The 23,739-nt window shown below is 40.4% G+C and overlaps 1 protein-coding gene across 2 annotated transcripts in view; it reads left to right on the forward strand.

The window, feature by feature from the left end:
* The window catches only part of cyfip1 (cytoplasmic FMR1 interacting protein 1), a 185,653-nt gene that overhangs the window by 144,353 nt on the left and 17,561 nt on the right, over window positions 1-23,739 (forward strand). For both annotated transcript variants that reach the window (XM_072576968.1, XM_072576967.1), the window contains exons 24-26: window positions 4,503-4,646; window positions 6,827-6,917; window positions 20,552-20,682. In XM_072576968.1, coding sequence (XP_072433069.1) covers window positions 4,503-4,646; window positions 6,827-6,917; window positions 20,552-20,682 — 366 coding nt within the window. The remainder of the gene's footprint in view (window positions 1-4,502; window positions 4,647-6,826; window positions 6,918-20,551; window positions 20,683-23,739) is intronic.

Below are 23,739 nucleotides of genomic sequence, written 5' to 3' on the forward strand. Positions count from 1 at the left end.
TTGATTGACTCCATTATGGGCTAGCTGTAAGCACAGCTTTGCTAAATTACTGTGCTGGATTGTCTGCTTGTGATTGATTTCAAAAGTGTTTGGTTGAAAGTATGTCAGTCAACTGTTCAAGATTGATTCTGGAAAACTGCTTTCACTGTTGCTCGTAATTGGATCAATAGAAAAAGACACAAAAAAGTTATTCTTGGATTTTTTTCTTCAAAGCTACATCTTGGGTTGGTATAGAGTGTAGGGTCATACAGCACAGTCCATCAGTCGATGCCAACCATAATCCCAAACTAAATTTCTCACTTTTCAAACCTTTCCTATTCATGTACTTATTCAACTGTCTTTTAAATGTCCTCAAAGTTAATTTCACACACGAACCACCCTCATTCTAAAAAAAAATTTGCTCCTCCTGTCTTTTTTTTAAATCTCTCTTCTCCCACCTTAAAAATGTGCCCCCTAGTTTTGAAATCCCCCATCCTAGGGAAAAGACACTCACTATTAACCCTAGCTATACCCCTCATGATTTCACAAACTTCTATAAAGTCACCTCTCAATCATCTACCCTCCAGTGGAAAAATGCCCCAGCCTTTCTTTATAACTCAAACCTTCCATACCTAGCAACATAGAGTCATAGAGATGTACAGCACGGAAACACTCCCTTCAGTCCAACTCGTCCTTGCCGACCAGATATCCCAGCCTAATCTAGTCCCATTTGCTAGCACTTGGCCCATATCCCTCTAAACCCTTCCTATTCATATAGCCACCCAGATTCCTTTTAAATGTTGCAATTGTACCAGTCTCCACTAATTTCTCTGGCAGCTCATTCCATACACACACTACCCTCTGCATGAAACGTCCACATAAGTGTCTTCTGAACCCTTCAGATTAACAACATCCTTCTTATAACTGGATGTCCAGAACTGGACACAGTACTCCAGAAGTGACCTCGCCAATGTCCCATGCAACCTCAACATGATTTCCCAACTCCTTTATTCAAAGGACTGGGCAATAAGGGCAAGTGTGCCAAACACCTTTTAACTGCCATGTCTACCTGTGAGGCAAATCTGAAAGAATTATGAACTTGAACCCTGAGGTCCCTCATTACCCAAGACCCTTACATTATTTGTATAAGTCCTATCCCTGTACACCTAAATATAAGGTAGATTCCCAATTGCAATCACCTTTTTGTCTGTGATTATAAACATGTTTATATTTTTATTTTATATCGATCAAAGATTGTGATCATAATGGCTAACCCATTCCCCCTCTTCCCCATCCACAATTTACTCCCCCACATCCTACTTCATGGAGTCATCTGTACAGAAGAGACCCGTCGATCACATTGCGTCCGCACCATCCCATCTACACTAATCCCACTTTCCAGCACTCGACTGGTGGCTTTGAATGTTACAACTTTTCAGATACTCATTCATGTACCTTTTAAAGGTGGTGTGGTTTCCTGCTTCCTGCCCTCCCAGGCAATACATTCCAGATTCCATTAGCTTCTACGTTAAAAAGGTTTTCCTCAAATCTTCTCTAAACCTCCTGTCCTTCATCTTAAAATGAGGCCCCATTGTTACTGACCCTTCAACTAAGGGGAGCAGCTGCTTACTATCCACCCTGCTCAGGTACATCAGTAAAGCCCCCCCGCCCCCGCTTTCTCTGCTATGAAGAAAACTATCTGACCCTGTGCAGCCTCTATCCAAGGCAACAGGCTGCTGAATCTCCTCTGCACGCTCTCTCTCCAGCGCAGTCTCCTCCTTTCTTTTGTTTGGTGACCAGACCTACACACTGTATTCCAGCTATGGCCTATCTAAAGTTCTGTACAGCTTCAACATAAACTTCCTGCTCCTTTAATCTATGTCATGACTGTTAAAGCCACATGTCCCATATGTTGCCTTGTATACCATATTTACCTGTTCTGCTTTCAGAGATTTGTGGACAAGCACCCCATGATCGCTCACTCTCTCTCTTTCTCTATACTTCACAGTGTCCTATCATTCTTAAATGTTCCCGTACTTTGTTTCCTACTACTAAAGTGCATCAGCTCACATTTCTCAGGATTAAATTCCAACGACCACTGCTCTACTCAACTTATCTATATCTTCCTGTAATCTAAGACCACCTTGCTTCCTATTAGCCACCTGGGCAATGTTCATGCAGTCCACAAACTTATCTCCCACGCATTTTCTTCAATATCATTTGAAGTATGTCAAAAACAATAAGACATTCTGTTGTACAGCAATGGACATCAGCCTACAGTCACTCAAAATCTTCTACCAACACCCTCTGTCTCCTACCATTAAATCAATTTTGGGTCCAGTTTGCCAAGTTACCTGGATCCTATGTGGTTTAATCATCTTTCTCCGTCTTCCAGGTGGGATCTTGTAAAAGGTTTCCTCCCCCGTCTTTCTCCTGTTTTTATTTTCCCGCACGTCCTCCATCCAATTGCTGCCCCTTCTTCCCACTCTCAGACTCTTCCTGGAGGAGCGATCTTCTTGCTCCCTGGGGACCCAGAGCCTCCAGATAGTGTGCAGGGCATCCACCTTGCAGTCTCAAGGTAGAGAGGCACCCATCTTTAGGCATCAGGTTGGGGCATGCACCCCACTGTCTCGTTGGATGGGTGAGGGAAGTGTGCAGGATTTTGAGAGCACCTAGAAACTTCACACCTTCTGCTTGTATTTTACCTTCATCCTCTGCCCAATCGTTTCTTACCCTTGTCCATGAGTCCAATTTTCCACACTATCATTTGTACGTCAGGAGAGGGGAACAGCCCAGTCATGGCCTCTGTGGAGGAGGGCACCATGGGAGCATGCTCAGTCATATTCCCCTTGCGTCTGTACTTTCACGTCATCCTGTGCCAAACATCCTTCTTGTCCCTGCACCTCATTCACGCTTTCACCTGCCCTCCCTCATTGTTAGCCTATGTTTAACTACTTCATATCTTTGATTATTTTGTATTACTGTTCAAATTTGATAACGCTTCTCATAGTGTCTCATTTTTAAAGGACTTTTTGAAATTATTTTAACTTTGTACCTGCAACATTTATTATCAATCCACTATTACAAACTTAGTAATGTGACCTTTTCAAATATCACTTGTAATTTCTCTTTTGTATCTTTAAAAAAGATTGCTTTCATTAATAAGTAATGAAAGCAATATTTGGCAAGTTGGGTTGCTTATCAGTTGACTTTGCTGCATTCAAGATCAATTGTCAACAAATTTGTAAATTCATAGTTAACCTTAAATATTGATTGTTCAATCTTATTCAAGATATACAGCATGGAGCTAGTTAAAATTCTTGACCATAAATGCACAAATCATTGATATTACCCACCTGTAAATTTGTTACACTAACGATCTGCATTATAAACATTTGCATGGATTTTATGATTTAGCAAACCAAGCTAGTCTCTGTTTCAAGCGCAATGTGGTGAATCAGATGCTGCTTATGCTTTACTGGCATATGCCTATTATCGCTAATTCTTTCCTTGTGAAGTGGAATGATGGATTGATGAAATAGAATCATTTTTTGCCAGATTTTGGTTTACTTTCAAATATGGGAAATCATTATCCTTGGGCTCCAAGGATGAATGGTCATTCTATTGTCAATGTCATCATTTATGTTGACCTAATAATGCTGGAGCACTTGCTGCATTCATAGTGTAGACATCCTGATGCCACCTTTCAGTGTTAATTTCTAGAACTATCCCTCGGGTAACCTGACTTGTATGTATTGCTATTTGTGTTACTTAAACGTGTGTTGGCAAAAAGCATCTGAGAACAGGAGATATTGACTGTCAACAATTAAGTAAAGTCAAACCTTACATATGGTGATATTTGGTTAAGGGATAAATGAAGAGAAATGACCTTTTTTTGAGCCTTTGGATGTTTTAAGTGCACTGGAAAAGGAATAGTATTTTAATGTCTTTTATTGAAAATTGCACTTCCAACAGTGTAGTCCATTGAATTGTCAGTGTACATTGTGTACTCAATTCCGTGGAATCTGACTTGAACTCATGAATTTTTGATTTAGAGATGAAGATGCTACTATTAAGCTATACTGACAGCATACAACATCATTTTTGCAATCATCATCCTGGATTTTCTGGCAGAGATAGCCAATTAATGATAAAATAATAGCTTTTTAAACTGTTTGGATTATTAATGGTAAATTTGGTTGGGACTAAAAGCTTTGTTTCCCAGCAAATCTTGTAGTTAGCTGAATTAGTATGTTTGTTTTAAACCAGACCTCCTCAGTCTTTCTATAGTTTATAGTTGTTCCTCTGTAGTAGGTAATGCATTAGCTGCAAAACATTTTGGGAGTTTACATTTCACTTCCAGTGAAGCTAAAGCTAATCATATTGCTGTGGGTGTGGAGAAACATGTAGGCCAGATGAGGGAAGGAAGGCAGGTTTTCCTCTTGAAAGGACATTAATGAACCAGATGTGTTTTTTACAATAATTGATCATGTCAGTCACCATCAGTATACATATTTTTGCAGGCTCTGAACTTGGCATACAGCAGCATTTACAGCAACTACAAAAATTTTGTGGGTCCTCCACATTTTAGAGCGATTTGCAAGCTTCTGGGCTATCAAGGAATTGCTGTGGTAATGGAGGAACTGCTCAAAGTTGTTAAAAGCCTAGTAAGTATATTTTGTAAATTGGATTGTTATTATTTGAGTCTTGTACAATTTTTCAATTTCCAAATGCTTTTGCTACAAGTAATCTTTAATATGCTAAAGGAAACTCTTGAAACCATAAAAGGGTCAGCCTTTGGTCGTATTTTATGTAATGGGATACGTTTTATCCCTCCATTTCCCTTTCTAACTAATTATAAAGCCTTTTGTCCAGATGTGGCTAATTATCCTAAAAGCACAACAGACCACAATCTGTTACAAGTTTTTGAATGTTTACTTATGCTTCATCCATATCAGAAAAAGCTCAATCTAGGTGGATTGAAAAGTAGAAGGAAACAAAATAGAATGTGTTGGCAATTCTTAAGTTGAAGTATTATGCTATGACACAGCACTAAATATTGGCATTATTGGATGCAAGGTTTCTGACAATGGTTCTGACATGGACAAAATTTGGAAATCTGTCTGCATGTTGGCTCTTGCAAGGAGGCTATCATATAAATTTGTGGGACTAGAACAGAAATTGATTAATAGGCCAGAACCTAGCAACCCTTTACTGAGTTGGAATTAACCACATTTGAAATTTTAGTCCAAATTCAAGAGCTAGAAACATTTGATATTAATCATTGAAATCTATCTTCCACGAAGTACATTTTCTTTTCATCACCATGACAATCTGACCTGGTTTTGAAAGGAATTAAGTAGTTGCTTGGTAAAGGAAAAAAATACAGGATGTGTGAAATGAGAAAAGCGGTAGGCTCAGATTAAGTGGGGACACACACTGGTGTAGAGTTGATGGCTAAATGATTTGCTTTCATGATTATTGTTACAATATGGAGGTGAACCCCTCTGTTACTTAAACCAAACACCCAAAAAAGCTCGCCTCACCTTGTAATCTGTTAAAATAGGAATGACAGAGAACTCGCAAATTCCACTATTTAAAGAAAATAACATCAATTTATTTTAAGTCTAAAAGTGAACATTAAACAATTATTCACATTTCTAAGTCCCCTTCTTTCTCTTAACTGCTTACTATCTACCTCCAGCTCTATAACAATATACTGTTCCAATAAGACACTTGATATATCAACTTTATTTCAAAATCCACCCTTCTGTGTCTTTCTTCTTCCAGCTGAGGATCTCCCTGGGTTGTCATCTTTTTACTACAAGTATGTTTCACATGAAAAGTTACCTTTGATAGTGTTTCCTAATTTCTTGAAGAGCAAGATGTTAGCACTCCATGCATTTCTGTCACTTCAGCAGTTGCACTCTGACCAATTTTCAAAATATCCACATTTTATACCTCCCCAACATTGGATCGTCTCATTGGTTTGATGTTAGCAAAACAATAGATTCAAAATCTATTGGGTTTTAGAATTCTGGGGCATAATTATTGGTTAGATTCAAGTTATTGTCAAAACAGCAATCAAAACTCAGGTGTCCTTTTCACAGCCAAATATTACAATATTTTCAATTTTCCAGTACACTGGGACTGCCATCTAGTCATATACACAGGTGCTTAAAAGTTCTCAGTTCAGAACAGCATTCTGTCTCTTTCTTAAAGGTACGGTACACATCTTCAACTTCATAACATTATCATGTATGATGGCTTGATAATCACCACTATATTCTAGAAATTTGATACTTCAGTTGCACAGTTTTGCCTGTAGAGTTACTTAGAGTTTTAGCTTGATACAAATCCTCATTTCTATCTGTTTTGATTTGAAGTAGCAAACTTTAATTTGTGATAGTAAAGTATTAATGCATTGAAATATACCAACAATATCAGAGTGTGGACAGCCAGTCTGATTGTTGCATTGAATCCTATAATTTCTCTGGGAGGATTATTTGTAAGTTAATAAAGATGTTCTACTTTCAGACTACATACGTATTTAATTAAAGCATGTTCTTCTTTGGTAACATCAGATATCTGAATTAGGAAGAGATGGAGAGAATCGTGAGGCAAAGGGAAATGTTTGCATTTGCAATGCTGTGCTGAGTACTCAAAATTCTTTTCAGATAATTAGGAGGTAGAAGTTAAAGTGCAGAGTCACAGTGAACTGTTCAGAGATCCTTTGTTCTCTGTGTGATAACTGAGAGGCCTAATGAATAAATTGAATGTTTGTGATTTACAAAAATGCATTGCCACTGTTGTATTAACAGAAACTACTCTACATGTTTAACCTCAGCTACAAGGAACCATTTTGCAATATGTGAAGACTTTAATGGAAGTGATGCCTAAAATCTGCCGTTTACCCAGACATGAGTATGGTTCACCAGGTTAGTGTGTATTATAAAATTTCTAAACTTTCACAAAATTTGTGTGACAAAGGTAACCTTGTGATAAATGAAAGATTACAGCACAAAAAAAATTGCTGTCGGTTTTAAATAGTGATCTCTGTTACAGTTTTCTTTGTTACATTTTTTTCTCTCTCCTTGAAGTTAATGACTTATATATTGATTTACATGGTGTATGCAGCACAGAAAATATTCATTCGTCCCAATCAATTCATACTCTCATTTCTGCTTCGTTCTGCTTCCTTCCATCCCTCTCATTTAACTCTTAATATGTTCCTGTATTCTGTTCTCCCTCATGATTAGAGAATAATTAGAGAATTATTCCATTAGTGTGGTATTATATATCTACTTTTAATGGTAGAAGGTGATCTAGATTGTCTTATGACTATTTTTAAACCTTCAAACTTACTTATAATTTATTTTTCTTAAGTAAAGATTGTTGCTGAGAATACTGGTGCAGCACTAACTTTATTTACAGAACAACTTTATCCAACAGCTTCCCATTGCCGTGAGGTTAGCTGTAGGGATGTTCACTAATGGTTGCATGTTGTTCAATGCCATTTATGACTACTCAGGTACTAAGGCAGTCTGTCTCCATATACAGCAAGATCTGAATAGCATCTTGCCTTGACCTGATAAGTGCTAAGTAACATTACCCCTTGACATTCAATGGTATTACCATTGCTGAATTCCCCACCATCAACATTGAGTTAAAAATCACACAACACCAGGTTATAGTCCAACAGGTTTAATTGGAAGCACACTAGCTTTCGGAGCTAGTGTGCTTCCAATTAAACCTGTTGAACTATTCTTTCATTTAGAGGCAGTTCAGTGGAGGTTCACCAGATTGATTTTAGGGATGAAAGGACAGTTGTATGGGAAGCAGCTGAATAGCTTGGGCTTATATTTGCTGGAATTCAGAAGAATGGAGGGGGGGCATTTGATTTGAGGTATAAAAATGCTAAAAAGGGTTGATATGGTGGAATTTGAACAGCTGTTGTGGGACAGTGTTGAACTAGAGGTTATAGATTTAGAGTGCGAGGCAGTTGGTTCAAAATTGAGATAAGGAGAAATTACATTTTAAGAGGGTTGTGAATCTGTGGAACTCACTGGTCCAGAGTGCAGTGGATGCAGAATCAATCAACAGATTCAAGAAAGAAATAAGTGCGTTCCTGATGAAAGGTGGGATAGACGGCTGTGGAGAGCAGGCAGGAGCATGGAGCTGAGTACATGATAAGATCAGGCATGATCATGTTAAATTGTGGAGGGCTGAATTACCTGCTTCTGCTCCTACTTCTGATGTTCCAGCATTCGTTTTCATTGGGTCAAAATCCTGGAACTCCCTTCTTCATAACAGCACTGTGGCTGTCCCTACACTCAAAGACTGTAGTGTTTCAAGAAGGTAGCTCACCGTCATTACATCAGAACTGGGCAATAAATACTGACTTTGGCAATAATGCCCACACCCCATGGGCGAATAAAGTGAATGTGGAAAGTATTACAATGAATTAATAAAAAAAGACATTGAGCATAGTTGGGGGACTTTAGAAAAGTGATCAAATGCTTAGTTGAAAAGATAGGAATTTAGAGTTTTTATGAAAGAGCAGAATGGAGAGATTTATGATGAGAATTCCAGAATATGGAGCTTTAGGTGCTGAAATCATGGCTGCTTGTGATGAGGATGAGAAGTACGCTGCAGACCAAACTTGGAGAATGAACAATTTTTAGGGTGGTTATTCTATTAGATAAGTCTACAAAGCTAAGCAGAGAAAAGGCCACAGAAGGCTTGAACATAAAGGTGGCTACGCTAAACTTGAGGGATTGAACCACCAGAGGCCAGCTGTAGCTTGCTTTCAAACAACTAAACTTGAGCAATACTGCAAGCTTTTAGGATCCTCCAATGATTCAAGAATGACTATTGATGGCATGTATTATTATTAACCCTTAGGTCTTTTAAGAGGAGGCGCTACAATTTCCAATCAGCATTTTCCAATCCAATAAAAGGTTGCCTTTGTAATGAATTAGTCGTGATTGAGCATGCCTTTGTCTGTCTGTTTTTCTGAAGATTCATATTCAATGAATCTGCACTGCCCACACAAAGTGAACAATTTTATATTTTAGAAAGAAAGTAAAAATGAGGTTAATCAGTGGACGAGAAGCTGGAATATCTTGTCTGTTCTTCCATTTTTTTTCTGTAAAACCTTGTTTATTCAATATTCTCAAATATGCACCCCACAGAAGTGAAATTTCGCTTAATAATGTGGCACTCAGAAATGTAGTTTTGTGAAATTGTACTGCCTTTCAATTCAGTGCAGTTATGATAGGGCAGATATTCATTTTAATGTATGGAATCCCTTGTGCAAACTGCTTTTAAGCATGTGTTATCTTTTTGATCGCAGTATTTATTCCATAAAAACAAGGAAGCTGTTCTCCCGAATAATGGAAGTCACTTAAAACGGGAAGAACTACAGATTTTGTAAATCTAAGGAAGGGTCGCTCAACCCGGAACGTTAACTCTCACCACAGATGCTGCCAGACCTGCTGAGCTTTTCCAGCAATTTCTGTTTTTGTAATGGAAGTCAGTGTTGTGTACAAAATTGAGAGTGAAGTTTTGTTACACTCACCACCAGCTTCTCATGGCCAACCAAGGATGGCAATAAATGCTGTCCCAGCCAGCAAAGCCTGCATTCTGTTGATAACTTTTTATAAAAGGTATTTGTGAGTATTGGTAACTAGCGAGGTTCTAAAAAAATATTTAATGGAAAAGCCTTTTATAAAGGTTCAAATGGCCTACATTTTCATGAAAAATGCCTCTTAGCTACCACGCCTTTCATGATATCCCATTAGTCACAGGATGAGATGTTTGGAATGGATCAGTGCAAGCTTGGCCTTGATCCATTATTGTCATCTGGGTGAAACTGTAGAATTCATATGAAAGGAAATGAGGACAGGAATCTGCATATCACTGTTGTGGCACAGTTATCTGGAATATTGTATTTTATTGAATTCATCAACCTACAGACATCACTCGAAAGCAATGTCTGGCTGAAGTCAAATCTTTAAGAGTGGGAGAATTAGGAGTAGGGGTGGTATTGTTCATAAAGGATGAAATCAGACTAATAACGAGAACAGAAATTTGCTCAAAATCTAAGTGTGGAATTAATCGTGAAGGAATGTGAACAGCCAGTGTTGTGCTCCATGCAGCACCAATGGCTTCATGTGCTCAGTTTTGGGTTTTTGCTCTCTCCTCAGCAAGTGGTAATGTCATGGAAATAACCCAAAGTAATTTCAACAAAAAAGTAATTGAAAGTGAGGGATGAGGTTCTGCAAGTAGAATGTAGGGAGCTAGGAAATAAATTGAAAAGTAGACCTCCATGGTCGCAAAGTCAAGATTACTTCCAGTGCTATGTACTAGTGAAATCAGGAAAGGGAGAATAGGCTGATGAATGCATGGATGGAGAAATGGTGTAGCAGAAGGGATTTAGATTCCTGAGGCATTGGGACTGATTCTGAGGAAGATGAGACCTGTACAAGTTGGACAGGTTACACCCCAGCGGGGCCAAGGCCTGTATCTTCACTGGGCATTCATTCAGATGGTGGAGAGTTTAAATTGAAATAGCAAGGGAATGGGAACCTGAATGGGAAGACATAACAGGGAAACATTAAAAAATAGGAATGAAAGGAAGAAAAGCAGAGACAGAGGAAATAAGGGCTAGCAACAAATTATACCCTACTACAAAATAATATGTAAAAATGTTTTTAAAAACTTACATCCTGTATCTAAATACTCAGCATATTTGCAACAAGATAGACAAATTAACAGTGCAAATAGTTGTAAATGGGCTCAATATATTTGCGGAATAACCAAAGCTGAGAACTGAATGTCTGAGGCATTTCAGTGCTTCGGAAGGAGAGGCAAAAAGGAAAAGGAGATGCAATTGGGTTTAGTACAGGATGAAATCATCACAGTCATGTGATGGGCTATGACCTCAGAAATCCATATATATTCTATTCATAAGTTCATAAAAAGAACTGTGCTGAGCAACGAATAAGCTTAGCTTGGTTTATGAAAGGAAATTCTAAGTCCAATTTACAAGAACTAATTGAAACAATTAATTGGAATCCTCTCGTCCTGCACTTTCTGTCCATACTCTCGCACGTGCTATCCCAATTCTGGTAATGTTAGCAATCCACAAGGTAACCAGAGACCATATTTTGCATTAATGAATATTCAATGCATGATGCTATCAATTGACAGCTAATTGATCATTGATCACAAATCTAATCATTCACTAGTCAATTCCACTTTCAGTTGCAGCTGTTTGGAAGTGTCAGATCAGTGTTCATTATTTCCCTCTGGTGTTAGGGGGTCTCTCACATTTGGCATGACCTTTTCCGCCCTTAATGTCCTACAATGTGAAAATACGCAACAATCAATGGCATGCACCAATGCACTTTATCAAGATATAATGCATAACATTTAAGACATGGATATTTTGGAATCAGATTGTTCATAGATGTTATTATATGCGTCTGGAGCAGGTAGAACTTGAACTGGGGCATATTGGCTCAGAGATAGAGATACTAACCACTGCACTATAAGTGCCCTGTGTAAGATTTAAGACGTAAAACTATCATCAGTATTTCCAGCAACTGTTTATTTTGTTTGTTAATAGAGCTTAAATTCTATCAATCTTGGTCATGACCAAGTGCATATTCTTGGATTTTTAGCTGTAGTTTGCTAGAAAAAGTTTGTATAGTGGCCAATATGGAGATTAGTTCCCTTGACAATCGCTAAAAGGCAGCTGTAAGGAATAATTTGCGTGTTATGATCTTGATTTGGTGACTGAAATTGACAGGTGCTTTGGCACTGCAGTGCTGCAAGCAGACTTCAAAACTGTAGCATTTTCTCACCTCTTAGTTTTCTTTGTTGCTGGTGATTGAAAGAAATGGGATGTTCATTACCTGCTTTAGAAGTAGTTTTCTTCATTCAATTACAGATAATAGGCTCCCCTTCTATTTTTTATTCTTTCATGGATTTGAGAATTGTTTTGTGGCATGGTGGCTCAGTGGTTAGCCAGGTTTCAGTCCAGCCTTGGGTGACTGTTTGTGTGGAGTTTGCACCTTTTCACCATGTCTGATTGAGTTTCCACCAAGTGCAATGGTTTCTTTCTGCAGTCCAAAGGTGGGTTGGCTATGCTAAATTGCCTCATAGTGTTCAGCGATGCACAGGCTAGGTAGATTAACCATGGTAAATGAGGAATTACCAGGGATCAGGTCGGGAGCTGGGTCTGAGTCTGAGTCTTGGGAAGTTCTTTGGAGGGTCAACGCAGACTTGATGGGCCAAACGGCCTCTTTCCACACTCTGGGGATTCTATGTTTCTACTATAGCAAAGTGTATTACTTATTGAAGCTTCACTTTTTTTAATCAGTAGAACTGCTGTTTCTTTTGGGCTACAATGTGCCCATGTTCTTCCCAGAAGAACTGTTTGACAGTGAGTACAGCTAATAGCTCCTGTCTCCCAAGTTTCTTTTACCATGCCTGTACATCCTTCAATGAAAATCAAAGATTAGAGGTTAAATATTTTTTATATGGGGTTGTGCTGGCTTGAAGCTTCATACTTGGAAGAGTGAAACTTCTCCAGCAGTTTTGAAGAGAACTGGAATTCCCTCTTGCTTGACCTTCCAGCTTGTCTCATTAATGGAATCGGGAGAGGATGATTTCATCATGGCTAGCATTCATCATTTCAATCTCTAGACAATCATACAAGACCAAATATCGTGCTTTAGCAACAAATGAAGGAATATTTACCAAACCCCTTTATTGCTCAGCTGTGTGGCATGAAGCCATTGAATTTCAGTGTCATTGCTATCAGTTGACATTTCCCCAGTTCTTTGTATTCACCAGTACAAACCTTCAAGTTGCAAAGAAAATACGAAATCTGCATTCAGCCAATAGATATGGATTCTTGGATAATTGGAGCTCTTTCTGGAGAAGGTGGCAGCTCTGCAAGCGAGTTGGTCTTTACCTGAACCAGAGGGGTGCCAGTATCCTGGGGAGATTTGTTAATGCCCTCTGGGGGAGGGGTTGGGAACCTGAATTGTAGTTCCAGTGTACAGAAGGTTGAGGGTAGTGAGGTCAGGGATTGATATACAAGGTCGCGAGAGGGCACCAGCAATCAGGATGTCGGTTTGAAATGTGGAGCATCTGGAATAAGGTGGGTGAACTTGCAGCATGGTTTGGTACCTGAGATTTCGATGTGGCCATTTCAGAGACATGGCTAGAGGAGGGACAGGAATGGTTGTTGCAGATTCCGGGACTTAGCTGTTTCATCAAGAACAGAGATGATGGTAAAAGAGCGGGTGCATGACATTATTAATGAAGGGTAGTATTATAGCAGCTGAGAGAATGTTTTGAGGATTCATGCACTTAGGTAGTTTGGGCTGAGGTTAGAAACAGGAAAGGAGACATCACCCTGTTGAGAGTTTTCTTTAAGCCTCCGAATTGTTCCAGGGATGTAGCAGAAAGGATAGCAAAGATGATTCTTGATAGGAGCGAGAGTAACAGGATAGTTGTTATGGGGGACTTTAACTTCCCCAGTATTGACTGGGAATACTATTGTTCAAGTAGTGTAGATGGGTCAGTTTTTGTTCAATTGTGCAGGAGGGTTTTCTGACAGTGTGTAGACAGGCCAACAAGGGGCGATGCCATATTGGATTTGGTACTGGGGAATGAACCCGACCAGGTGTTAGATTTGGAGGTAGGTGAGCATTTTGGTGATAATGACCATAATTCGGTTATGTTTACAATAGCAATGGGCAAGGATAAGTGTGTACTGCAGAGAAAGAGGTATAACTGGGGGTAAGACAATTATGGTGCGATTAGGCAAGATTTAGGATGCATTAGATGGGGAAGGAAACTGAAGGGGATGGACACACTTGAAATGTGGAGCTTATTCAAGGAACAGCTACTACAGGTCCTCGATAAGTATAGGGCTTTTGCCCGAAACGTCGATTTCGAAGCTACTTGGATGCTGCCTGAACTGCTGTGCTCTTCCAGCACCACTAATCCAGAATCTGGTTTCCAGCATCTGCAGTCATTGTTTTTACCTTGCTAAGTATATACCTATCGGGCAGGGAGGTAGTTGTCAAGAGAGGGAGCCATGGTTTACTAAAGAAGTTGAAGCTCTTGTCAAGAGGAGGAAGAAGGCTTATGTGAGGATGATGTGTCAAGGCTTAATTAGGGGGATTTCGAGTTATAAGTTAGCCAAACAACATCTAAAGAGAGGGCTAAGAAGAGTCAGGAGGGGAATTTAAAAAGGATATCCTTGAGAGTAGTAATATCTGGATTGCTCCCAGTGCTGCGAGCGAGTGAGGGTAGAAATAGGAGGATAGAGCAGATGAACGCATGGATGAGGAGCTGGTATATGGGAGAAGGATTTACATCTGAATCACTGGAATCGCATCTGGGGCAGAAGTGACCTGTACAAGAAGGACGGATTACACCTGAACTGGAAGGTGACTAACATACTGGCAGAGAGATTTGTTAGATATGCTCAGGAGGATTTAAACTATTAATGTGGGGGAGTGGGACCCAGAGAGAGAGATCAATCTCAGACTGGTACAGTTAGGAAAGGAAGTGAGTCAAACAGGCAGGGACAAAGCAGAGGACAAAGTAGGACTCATAAATTGTATTTATTTCAATGCAAGAGGCCTAACAGTGAAGGCAGATGAGCTCAGGGCATGGTTAGTTACATGGGACTGGGATATCGTAGCAATAACAGACACATAGCTCAGGGATGGACAGGACTGGCAGCTTAATGTTCCAGGAAACCAATGCTACAGGAAGAACAGAAAGGGAGGCAAGAGAGGAGGGGGAGTGTCGCTTTTGATCAGAGATAGCATTACAGCTGTACTGAGGGAGGATATTCCCGCAAATACATCCAGGGAAGTTATTTGGGTTGAACTGAGAAATAAGAAAGGGATGATCACCTTATTGGGATTATTATTATCGAGCCCCCTCGTAGTTAGCAGGAAATTGAGAAATTTGTAAGGATATCTCAGTTATCTGTAAGAATAATAGGGTGGTTATGGTAGGGGATTTTAACTTTCCAAACATAGACTGGGTTTGCCATAGTGTTAAGGGTTTAGATGGAGAGGAATTTGTTAAATGTGTACAAGACAATTTTCTGATTCAATATGTGGATGTACCTACTCAAGAAGGTGCAAAACTTGACCTACTCTTGGGAAAGAAGGCAGGGCAGGTGACTGAGGAGTCAGTGGGGGAGCACCTTGGGGCCAGTGACCATAATTCTATTAGTTTTAAAATAATGATGGAAAAGGATAAACCAAATTTAAAAGTTGAAGTTCTAAATTGGAGGAAGGGCAATTTTGACAGTATTAGGCAAGAACTTTCAAAAGCTGATTGGGGGCAGATGTTTGCAGGTAAAGGGGCGGCTAGAAAATGGGAAGCCTTCAGAAATGAGATGATGAGAGTCCAGAGACTGTATGTTCCTGTTAGGGTGAAAGGGAAGGTTGGTAGGTGTAGGGAATGCTGGATGACTAAAGAAATTGAGGGTTTGATTAAGAAAAAGAAGGAAGCATATGTCTGGTTTAGACAAGATAGATAGTGTGAATCCTTAGAATATCAAGGCAGTAGGAGTATACTTAAGAGGGAAATCAGAAGGGCAAAAAGGACATTGGGTAGCTTTGGCAAATAGAGTTAAGGAGCATTCAAAGGGTTAGCAAGTTTTGAGAAGACTTGTAGCTCAGGTTGAGGTTCTGGATGTAGGTTTACTCGCTGATCCAGAAGGTTTGTTGTCAGACGTTTCGTCACCATACTAGGTAATCTCTTCAGTGAACCTCCGAATGAAGCCTTCATTCAATCCAAAGGGGTTTTACAAATACATTAAGGACAAAAGAGTAAATAGAGAGAGAATAGGGCCCTTTAAAGATCAGCAAGGCGGCCATCGTGTGGGGCCACAGGAGATGGGGAGATACTAAATGAGTATTTTGCATCAGTGTTTACTATGGAAAAGGACGTGGAAGATGTAGAATGTAGAGACATAGATGGTACCATCTTGAAAAATGTCCATATTACAGAGGAGCAAGTGCTGGGTGTCTTGAAACACATAAGTGGATAAATCTCCAGGACCTGATCAGCTGTACCCTAGAACTCTGTGGGAAGGTAGGGAAGTGATTGCTGGGCTCCTTGCTGAGATATTTGTATTATCGATAGTCACAGGTGAGGTGCCAGAAGACTGGAGGTTGGCTAATGTGGTGCTATTATTTAAGAAAGATGGTAAGGACAAGCTAGGGAACTATAGACCGGTGAGCCTGACGTCACTGTAGGGAATCCTGAGGGACAGGACGTACATGTATTTGGAAAGGCAAGGACTGATTAGGAATAGTCACTGTGGCTTTGTACGTGAGAAATCATGTCTTACAAACTTGATTGAGTTTTTTGAAGAAGTCACAAAGAGGATTGATGAGGGCAGAGTGGTAGATGTGATTGATATGGACTTCAGTAAGGCGTTCGACAAGGTTCCCCTTGGGAGGCTGGTTAGCAAAGTTAGATCTCATGGAATGCAGGGAGAACTAGCCATTTGGATACAGAGTTGGCTCAAAGGTAGAAGACAGAGGGTGGTGGTGGAGGGTTGTTTTTCAGACTGGAGGCCTGTGACCAGTGGAGTGCCACAAGGATCGGTGCTGGCTCCTCTACTTTTTGTCATTTACATAAAGCATTTGGATGCAAGCATAAGAGGTACAGTTAGTAAGTTTGCAGCTGACACCAAAATTGGAGGTGAAGTGGACAGTGAAGGAGGTTACCTCAGATTACAACAGGACCTTGATCAAATGGGCCAGTGGGCTGAGAAATGACAGATGCAGTTTAATTTAGATAAATGTAAGGTGCTGCATTTTGGGAAAGCAAATCTTAACAGGATTTGTACACTTTAATGCTATGTTTTCTTTTATTGGTCAGAGTATTGAGTACAGGAGTTGGGAGGTCATGTTGTGGCTGTACAGGACATTGGTTAGGCCACTTTTGTAATATTGTGTGCAGTTCTGGTCTCCTTCCTATCGGAAAGATGTGAAACTTGAAAGGGTTCAGAAAAGATTTACAAGGATGTTGCCAGGGTTGGAGGATCTGAGCTATAGCGAGAGGTTGAATAGGCCAGGGCTGTTTTCCCTGGAGCGTCGGAGGCTGAGGGGGTGACCTTATAAAGGTTTACAAAATCATGAGGGACGTGGATAGGATAAATAGACAAAGCCTTTTCCCTGGGTGGGGGAGTCCAGGACTAGGGGGCATAGGTTTAGAGTGAGAGGGGAAAAATATAAAAGAGGCCTAAGGGTCAACATCTTCATGCAGAGGGTGGTACGTGAATGGAATGAGCTGTCAGAGGAAGTGGTGGAGGTTAGTACAATTGTAAAATCTAAGATGGGTATATGAATAGGAAGGGTTTGGAGGGATATGGCTCAGATGCTGGCAGGTGGGACTAGATTGGGTTGGGATATCTGGTTGGCACGGATGAGTTGGATCGAAGTGTCTGTTTCCATGCTGTACATCTCTGTGACTCTGAGAAGTTGTTGGCGGATATGATCAGGCAAAACCCTAAGGCCTTCTATAGGTATATCAGGAATAAAAGAATGACTAGAGTAAGATTTGGGCCAATGAAAGATAGTAGTGGAATTTTGTGTGTGGAACCTGACGACATAGGGGAAGTGCTTAATGTATACTTTTTGTCAGTATTCACATTGGAAAAGGGCAATGCTAGTGAAAATGAGATAAAAGCCACAAGATTAGGTGGGATTGAGGTTGACAAAGAGGAGGTTTTAGCAATTTTGGAAGATCTGAAAATAGATAAGATCCCTGGGCCGGTGGGATTTATCCTCATTCTCTGGGAAGGCAGGGAGGAGATTGCAGAGCTTTTGGCTTCGATCTTTGTCATCATTGTCGGCAGGAGTAGTGCCAGAAGACTGGAGGATAGCAAACGTTGCTCCCTTGTTTAAGAAGAGGAGTCGGGACAACCCTGGTAATTATAAGCCAATGAGCCTTACTTCAGTTGTGGGTAAGGTGTTGGGAAAGGTTATAAGAGATAGGATTTATAATCATCTGGAAAGGAATACTAGATTAGGGATAGTCAGCACGGTTTTGTGAAGGGTAGGTCATGCCTCACGAACCTTATTGAGCTCTCCGAGAAGGTAACAAAACCGGTGGATGAAGGTAAAGCCGTTGATGAATATATGGCCTTCAGTAAGGTGTTTGATAAGTTTCCACATGGTAGGCTGTTGCTTAAAATGTGGAGATTCGGGATTGAAGATGATTTAGATTAGATTAGATTAGATTAAATTACTTACAGTGTGGAAACAGGCCCCTCGGCCCAACAAGTCCACACCGCCCCGCCGAAGCTCAACCCACTCATACCTCTGCATTTACTCCATACCTAACACTATGGGCAATTTTAGCATGGCCAATTCACCTGACCTGCACATCTTTGGACTGTGGGAGGAAACCGGAGCACCCGGAGGAAACCCACGCAGACATGGGGAGGACGTGCAAACTCCACACAGTTAGTCGCCTGAGGCGGGAGTTGAACCCGGGTCTCTGGCGCTGTGAGGCAGCAGTTGATGTAGCAGTTTAGATCAGAAATTGGTTAGCTGGAGAAGACAGGGTGGTGATTAATAGGAAGTGTGTTCATTGTGGAGCTCAGTTACCAGTGGTGTGCCTCAAGGGGCACTGCTGTTTGTCATTTTTATAAAATATCTGGATGTGGGCGTAGAATGATGGGTTAGTAAATTTGTAAATGACACGAAGGTAGGCCGAAGGATGTTGTGGGTTACAGAGGGACATAGATAAGAAGCAGAGTTGGGCTGAGAAGTGGCAAATGGGATTTCTTGTGGAAAAGTGAGGTAATTCACTTCAGAAGAAGTATCAGAAATGCCGAGTACTGGGTGAATTTAAGATTCTTGGTAGTGTAGGTGAACAGAGATCTCTGAGTCCAGATGCATAAATCCCTGATAGTTGCCACCCAGGTTGATAGGATTGTTAAGAAGGCATATGGTATGTTGGCATTTATTGGTAGGGGGATTGAGTTTCAGAGCCACAAGGTCATGTTTCAGCTGTACAAGACACTGGTAAGGTCACACCTGGAGTATTGTGTGAAGTTCTGGTTGCTGCATTATAGGAAGGATGTGGAAGCTTTGGCAAGGGTTCAGAAGAGATTTACTAGAATGTTGCCTGGTGTGGAGGGAAGGTGTTACAAGGAAAGGCTGAGGGAACTGAGGCTGTTTTCAGTGGAGAGAAGAAGGTTGAGAGGTGACTTAATTGAGACATATAATTGTTAGATAGGGTGGACAGTGAGAACCTTTTCCTCTGATGGTGAAGGCTAACACAAGGGGATGTGGCTTTAAATTGAAGGGTGATAGATTTCGGACAGGTATTGGGGCAGTTTCTTCACTCAGTAGTAGGGGCATGGAATGGCATGCCTGCAACAGAAGCGGACTCACTGACGTTATGGGCATTTAAATGGGCATTGGACATATGGATAATAATGGAATGGTGTAGGTTAGATGGGCGTCAGATTATTTTCATAGGTTGGCGCAACATTGCGGGCTGAAGGGCCTGTACTATGATGTCACGTTCTATGTAAATGTTAACAGTTTGCAATGATTGTTGACTTGGTAATACATTTCTGCTTGTTTCAAGCACCCAGCTGATCAAAAGTAAATGCCACCAACAAAACGAAATTAAAAGCTCAGGAATGGAGATGCAGCAGAGGGCCTGCAGACTTGAAGATGATAGTTTTGGGACACTTTCTGCTTTTGATTGTCACTATTCCTGATTTTGGAGGAGGTGGATTGGAGCCCAAGAAGGCAGGCCACCTCATGAGGCAGGCAGGTACTTAGGGGCATGAAGAACTATTTTGGAGGATGACTGGGGGCCCTTGTGCAGTGATAATGTCCCTACTCTGAACCAGGCAGCTCAGGTTGAAGTCCAACCCGCAGCAGAGGTGGTAATAACATCTCTGAACAGTTTGATTAGAAGTATGTAACGTCCCTGAAGAATTTCATTACAAAATATCTGGAAGGTTACTAGGATTGATAAGACAGAGCCTCCAGACCCTGCCTGGGGCGAAGTGTAACAATCATCTCATGGCTGCTTTCTATATTTGACTTTTGAGAAGTTATTGAAGCACCTTACCAGTTGTTTTCTTTTTACTGTACCCATATAGTTCTCTGAAGCTGAAAAGCCTCTGATTGATTCTTCAGCTTCTAGAGCTGGCCCTCAGCCTTTAATTGGACAGGAAGTCTATATCCATGCCAATTAAAAGTTCACATTTATGAAAATCTTAAATTTATTCAATTTCCTGTTGGAGATGGTTTAACAACACAAGCTCCTGTTTATTGACTCCATGTCAACAATTTAGAAATCTGTATTCCTTTTTGATTAACCTCAAGATTTCTTAAAGCATCTCTCTGAACCAGTGAAAAGGCAGTTGAAGTCTTAGTTTTTTTTTGCCATTTTTCATTGAGTAGTAAACATTAATATTAACTTGTATTATTTTTATGAAATGTGCAATATTTTATGGTTGACAAATTGTATTTGTAAACAATAGGAATTCTGGAATTCTTCCATCATCAGCTGAAAGACATTGTGGAATATGCGGAACTGAAGACTGTGTGTTTTCAAAATTTACGAGAAGTTGGCAATGCTGTTCTTTTCTGTCTTCTTATTGAGCAGAGTCTGGTAGGTGGCATTTGTTAACTCTCCTATGTACAATCTAGAACATTTTCAGATAAAGTGATCCTACTCTTTTATTTGAAGAATCCAGTGGAGATTCTTCTTTTATGCCCATCTATACAGCTGTCCTCCCTCTTCCAAATAGGATAAATACCAATTGAAAGCAACCTGCTCATTTCATGTGAATTGAAGTAAATTGCATGGAAATGAAAAGCAGGATTTCTGCATAAGTTATAGTTTGAAATATGTTTTTAAAAAAAAAATGTTTTATAATGTCATTCACTACTGCATATATACTGTCATCTGTTTTGCATCCACAGAAGTAAATTGCTCTGTGTCAGGGCTGTAACTTCCAGAAATATGCCTAAAGGTTTGGGTCATCTGCACATTGTACTGTGTCAACTTAAAATGTTGAGGATTCAGTGCTGCAAAAATTCACCAAAGATCCTTAAACAGTACCTTCTAAGCCTATAACCACTTCCGACTGGGAGGTCAATGCAGGCAAATTAATGGGAACACCAGCACCTGCAGGTTCCCTTCCAAACCACTGACCATCCTGACTTGGAAATATACCACCATTACTTCAGTGTCACTAAGTCAAAATCCTTGAGTTCCCTTCCTGAGGACATTGTGGGTCTACCACGTTGCATGAACTGCAGTGGATCAAGAAGGCAGCTCACCACCACCATCACCTCGAGGGAAGCTAGGAATGGGCAGTGAATGCTGTCCAGCCAGCAATGCCCACACCCCACGAAAGAATAAAAAAACTTAATGAATGTATTGAAGCCAGCATATCATTAGAGAAACAAGTGAGACAAAGACCCTGAGGCAGGCAATCAGCAGTACTTAGAGGAGAATGTAAGAGAGATACTCCATGCAGACAATAAACGACACCTAGAGGAACAGACAAGGGAAGGATCCAAGTCAGGCAGTCAGCAACATTGAAAAGTGGAGGAGAGAATTGAAAGATGTGGAAAGCTGTGGGTGCTGCATGTGACCTAAACAATCACTTTTGCAAAAAGGTCTTCAGCTGCAACAACTTGAAATCTGGGTTTCCAAACTTGAGTGCTTCACGGAATCCCTATGGTACATCTGTAATGCTCATTTAACAAAGTAGTCCCACCATAGATTAAAACAGGTCGGCAGAGGGGAAATGCATGAACAATGAGCAATTTATAAAGACCAAATGCAAGAATCCTCTGAGTCCTTCTCGCTCGATAACTGGGTTTCCATTTTGGATACCGGTGAGGGCAGTGCTTCCATATAGTTATGTAACATGGCCCTACAAGTGGCTCAGTTGCAGAGTTTGGAGAAGAGGAGTGTAAGGGCAGTAGTAGTCGGCATTTTGATATCTGGGGAAGAAACTCATGTTTCTCTGACTGTAAACATGACTCCAGGTTGATATGTTGCATCTCAGATGCCAGAATCGAGGATGTCACTGAGCAGCTGCAGGCTCCTTTTGGAGGTCGTGATCTATATTGGCACCAGTGATGTAGATAGAAAGAAGGAGGAGTTCCTGAAAGTAAAATTTAGGATGCTAGACATGAGACTGTGAAGTAGGACCTCCAATGCGATAATCTCTGGATTGTTCCAATTACCACATGCTAGTGAGTGTAGAAAGAGAAATATTTAGGAATTGGTGACTTAGTTCAAGAGGGAGCACTTTAGATTTCTGTGGCATTGTGTCTGATTCAGGGGCATGTGGGGACTCCTATAAGGAGAACAGGTTATACCTTAACTGAACTGGGATTAATACCCTTTGTTCATGCTGTTGTGGGGGGGTTTGAATTAGTTTGTTTGGTAATGGGAGCCGAAGAAGGAATTGAGATAGAATAAATACCGAGCTAGTTATGCCAAGTAGAAAATCCATAAGTGAAAGTGGTAAGCAGCAAAGACTAGTCAACCATGGTAAAATTGCATAATAGTGATATTTTTTTTAAAAAAGGACAGATTTAAAAGCAATCTATCTAAATACATGCTACATTTGGAACAGGATTTGTGAATTGATAGCATTAGTGAAATAATCAGGTTGAATTTACTTTTCAGAGGTGACTAAGACTGGGTGAATTGAATATTAAAAGATTCTTGACATTTAGGAAGGATAGGCAAAATGAAAAGGAGGTGGGGTAGCGCTAATGATAAGGGACAAGATCACTGCATTAGTCACAGAGATCTCCACTGCGAAGAGTAGGATGTAGAATATGTTTGGATGGAGCTAAGAAATATTAGATGGAGAAATTAAGAGGCCACCAAACTGTAGTGATAATGTGGTGCAGGGTGTAAATTTGGCAAACAAATACCGCAATCATGGCTGACTCCAGTCTACACTGGTACCAGTCTAGGTAAAACTGATTGATGCCAATGCTGTGGAGGAAGAATTCCTGGATGATATATTGAGGAGCCAACCAGGACACAGTCTATTTTAGATGTGATATTATGCAAGGAGAAAGGGCTAATTAATAACTTTATAAAGTTGCCCAAAATTGTCAGCCTGGCAACTAAGAGGGTTTGTTGGAGAGATGGTGACTTATGATTTTTCAAACTTCTATTAATTCAAGAGTAGTGTTTGCACGTTAGAAGGTAACAAACGTAACCCCTCTCTTTAAGAAAGAAGTGAGAGAAAGCTCGGAGCTGATACCAATGGTTGGGAAAGCACAAGAATCTATAAAGGTTGTCGCGACTGGGTATTTTGAAAATAATTTTGATCTGACAGAGCTAATGTCATTTTAGGATGTGGAATTCATACATGATAAATCTAATACATCCTCTAAGGAAATTATAGTAGCAGAGTTGATAGGAGGAACCAGTGGTTCGATTTTCAGAAGGCCTGTAATCACGTCTCCCAGCAGGTTAATGAACAAAACTAAAGCATTTTGTTCATGATTATTGGACTAGTCGTGAAGGTTTTTGTCCTGCAGCTCCACTTATTTGATGGAAACTTTTGAAACTGGGGTTAGGTGTAATATGTTAGCATGGGTTGAGGTCTGGCACAGAACTGAGCATAGGAATAAGTAGATCATTCTTAAATTGGTAGGCTGTGACAAGTGGGATACTGAAAGTATC

This window comes from Chiloscyllium punctatum, chromosome 9 (genome assembly GCF_047496795.1).
Source record: "Chiloscyllium punctatum isolate Juve2018m chromosome 9, sChiPun1.3, whole genome shotgun sequence".
In the NCBI taxonomy this organism is placed as follows: domain Eukaryota; kingdom Metazoa; phylum Chordata; class Chondrichthyes; order Orectolobiformes; family Hemiscylliidae; genus Chiloscyllium; species Chiloscyllium punctatum.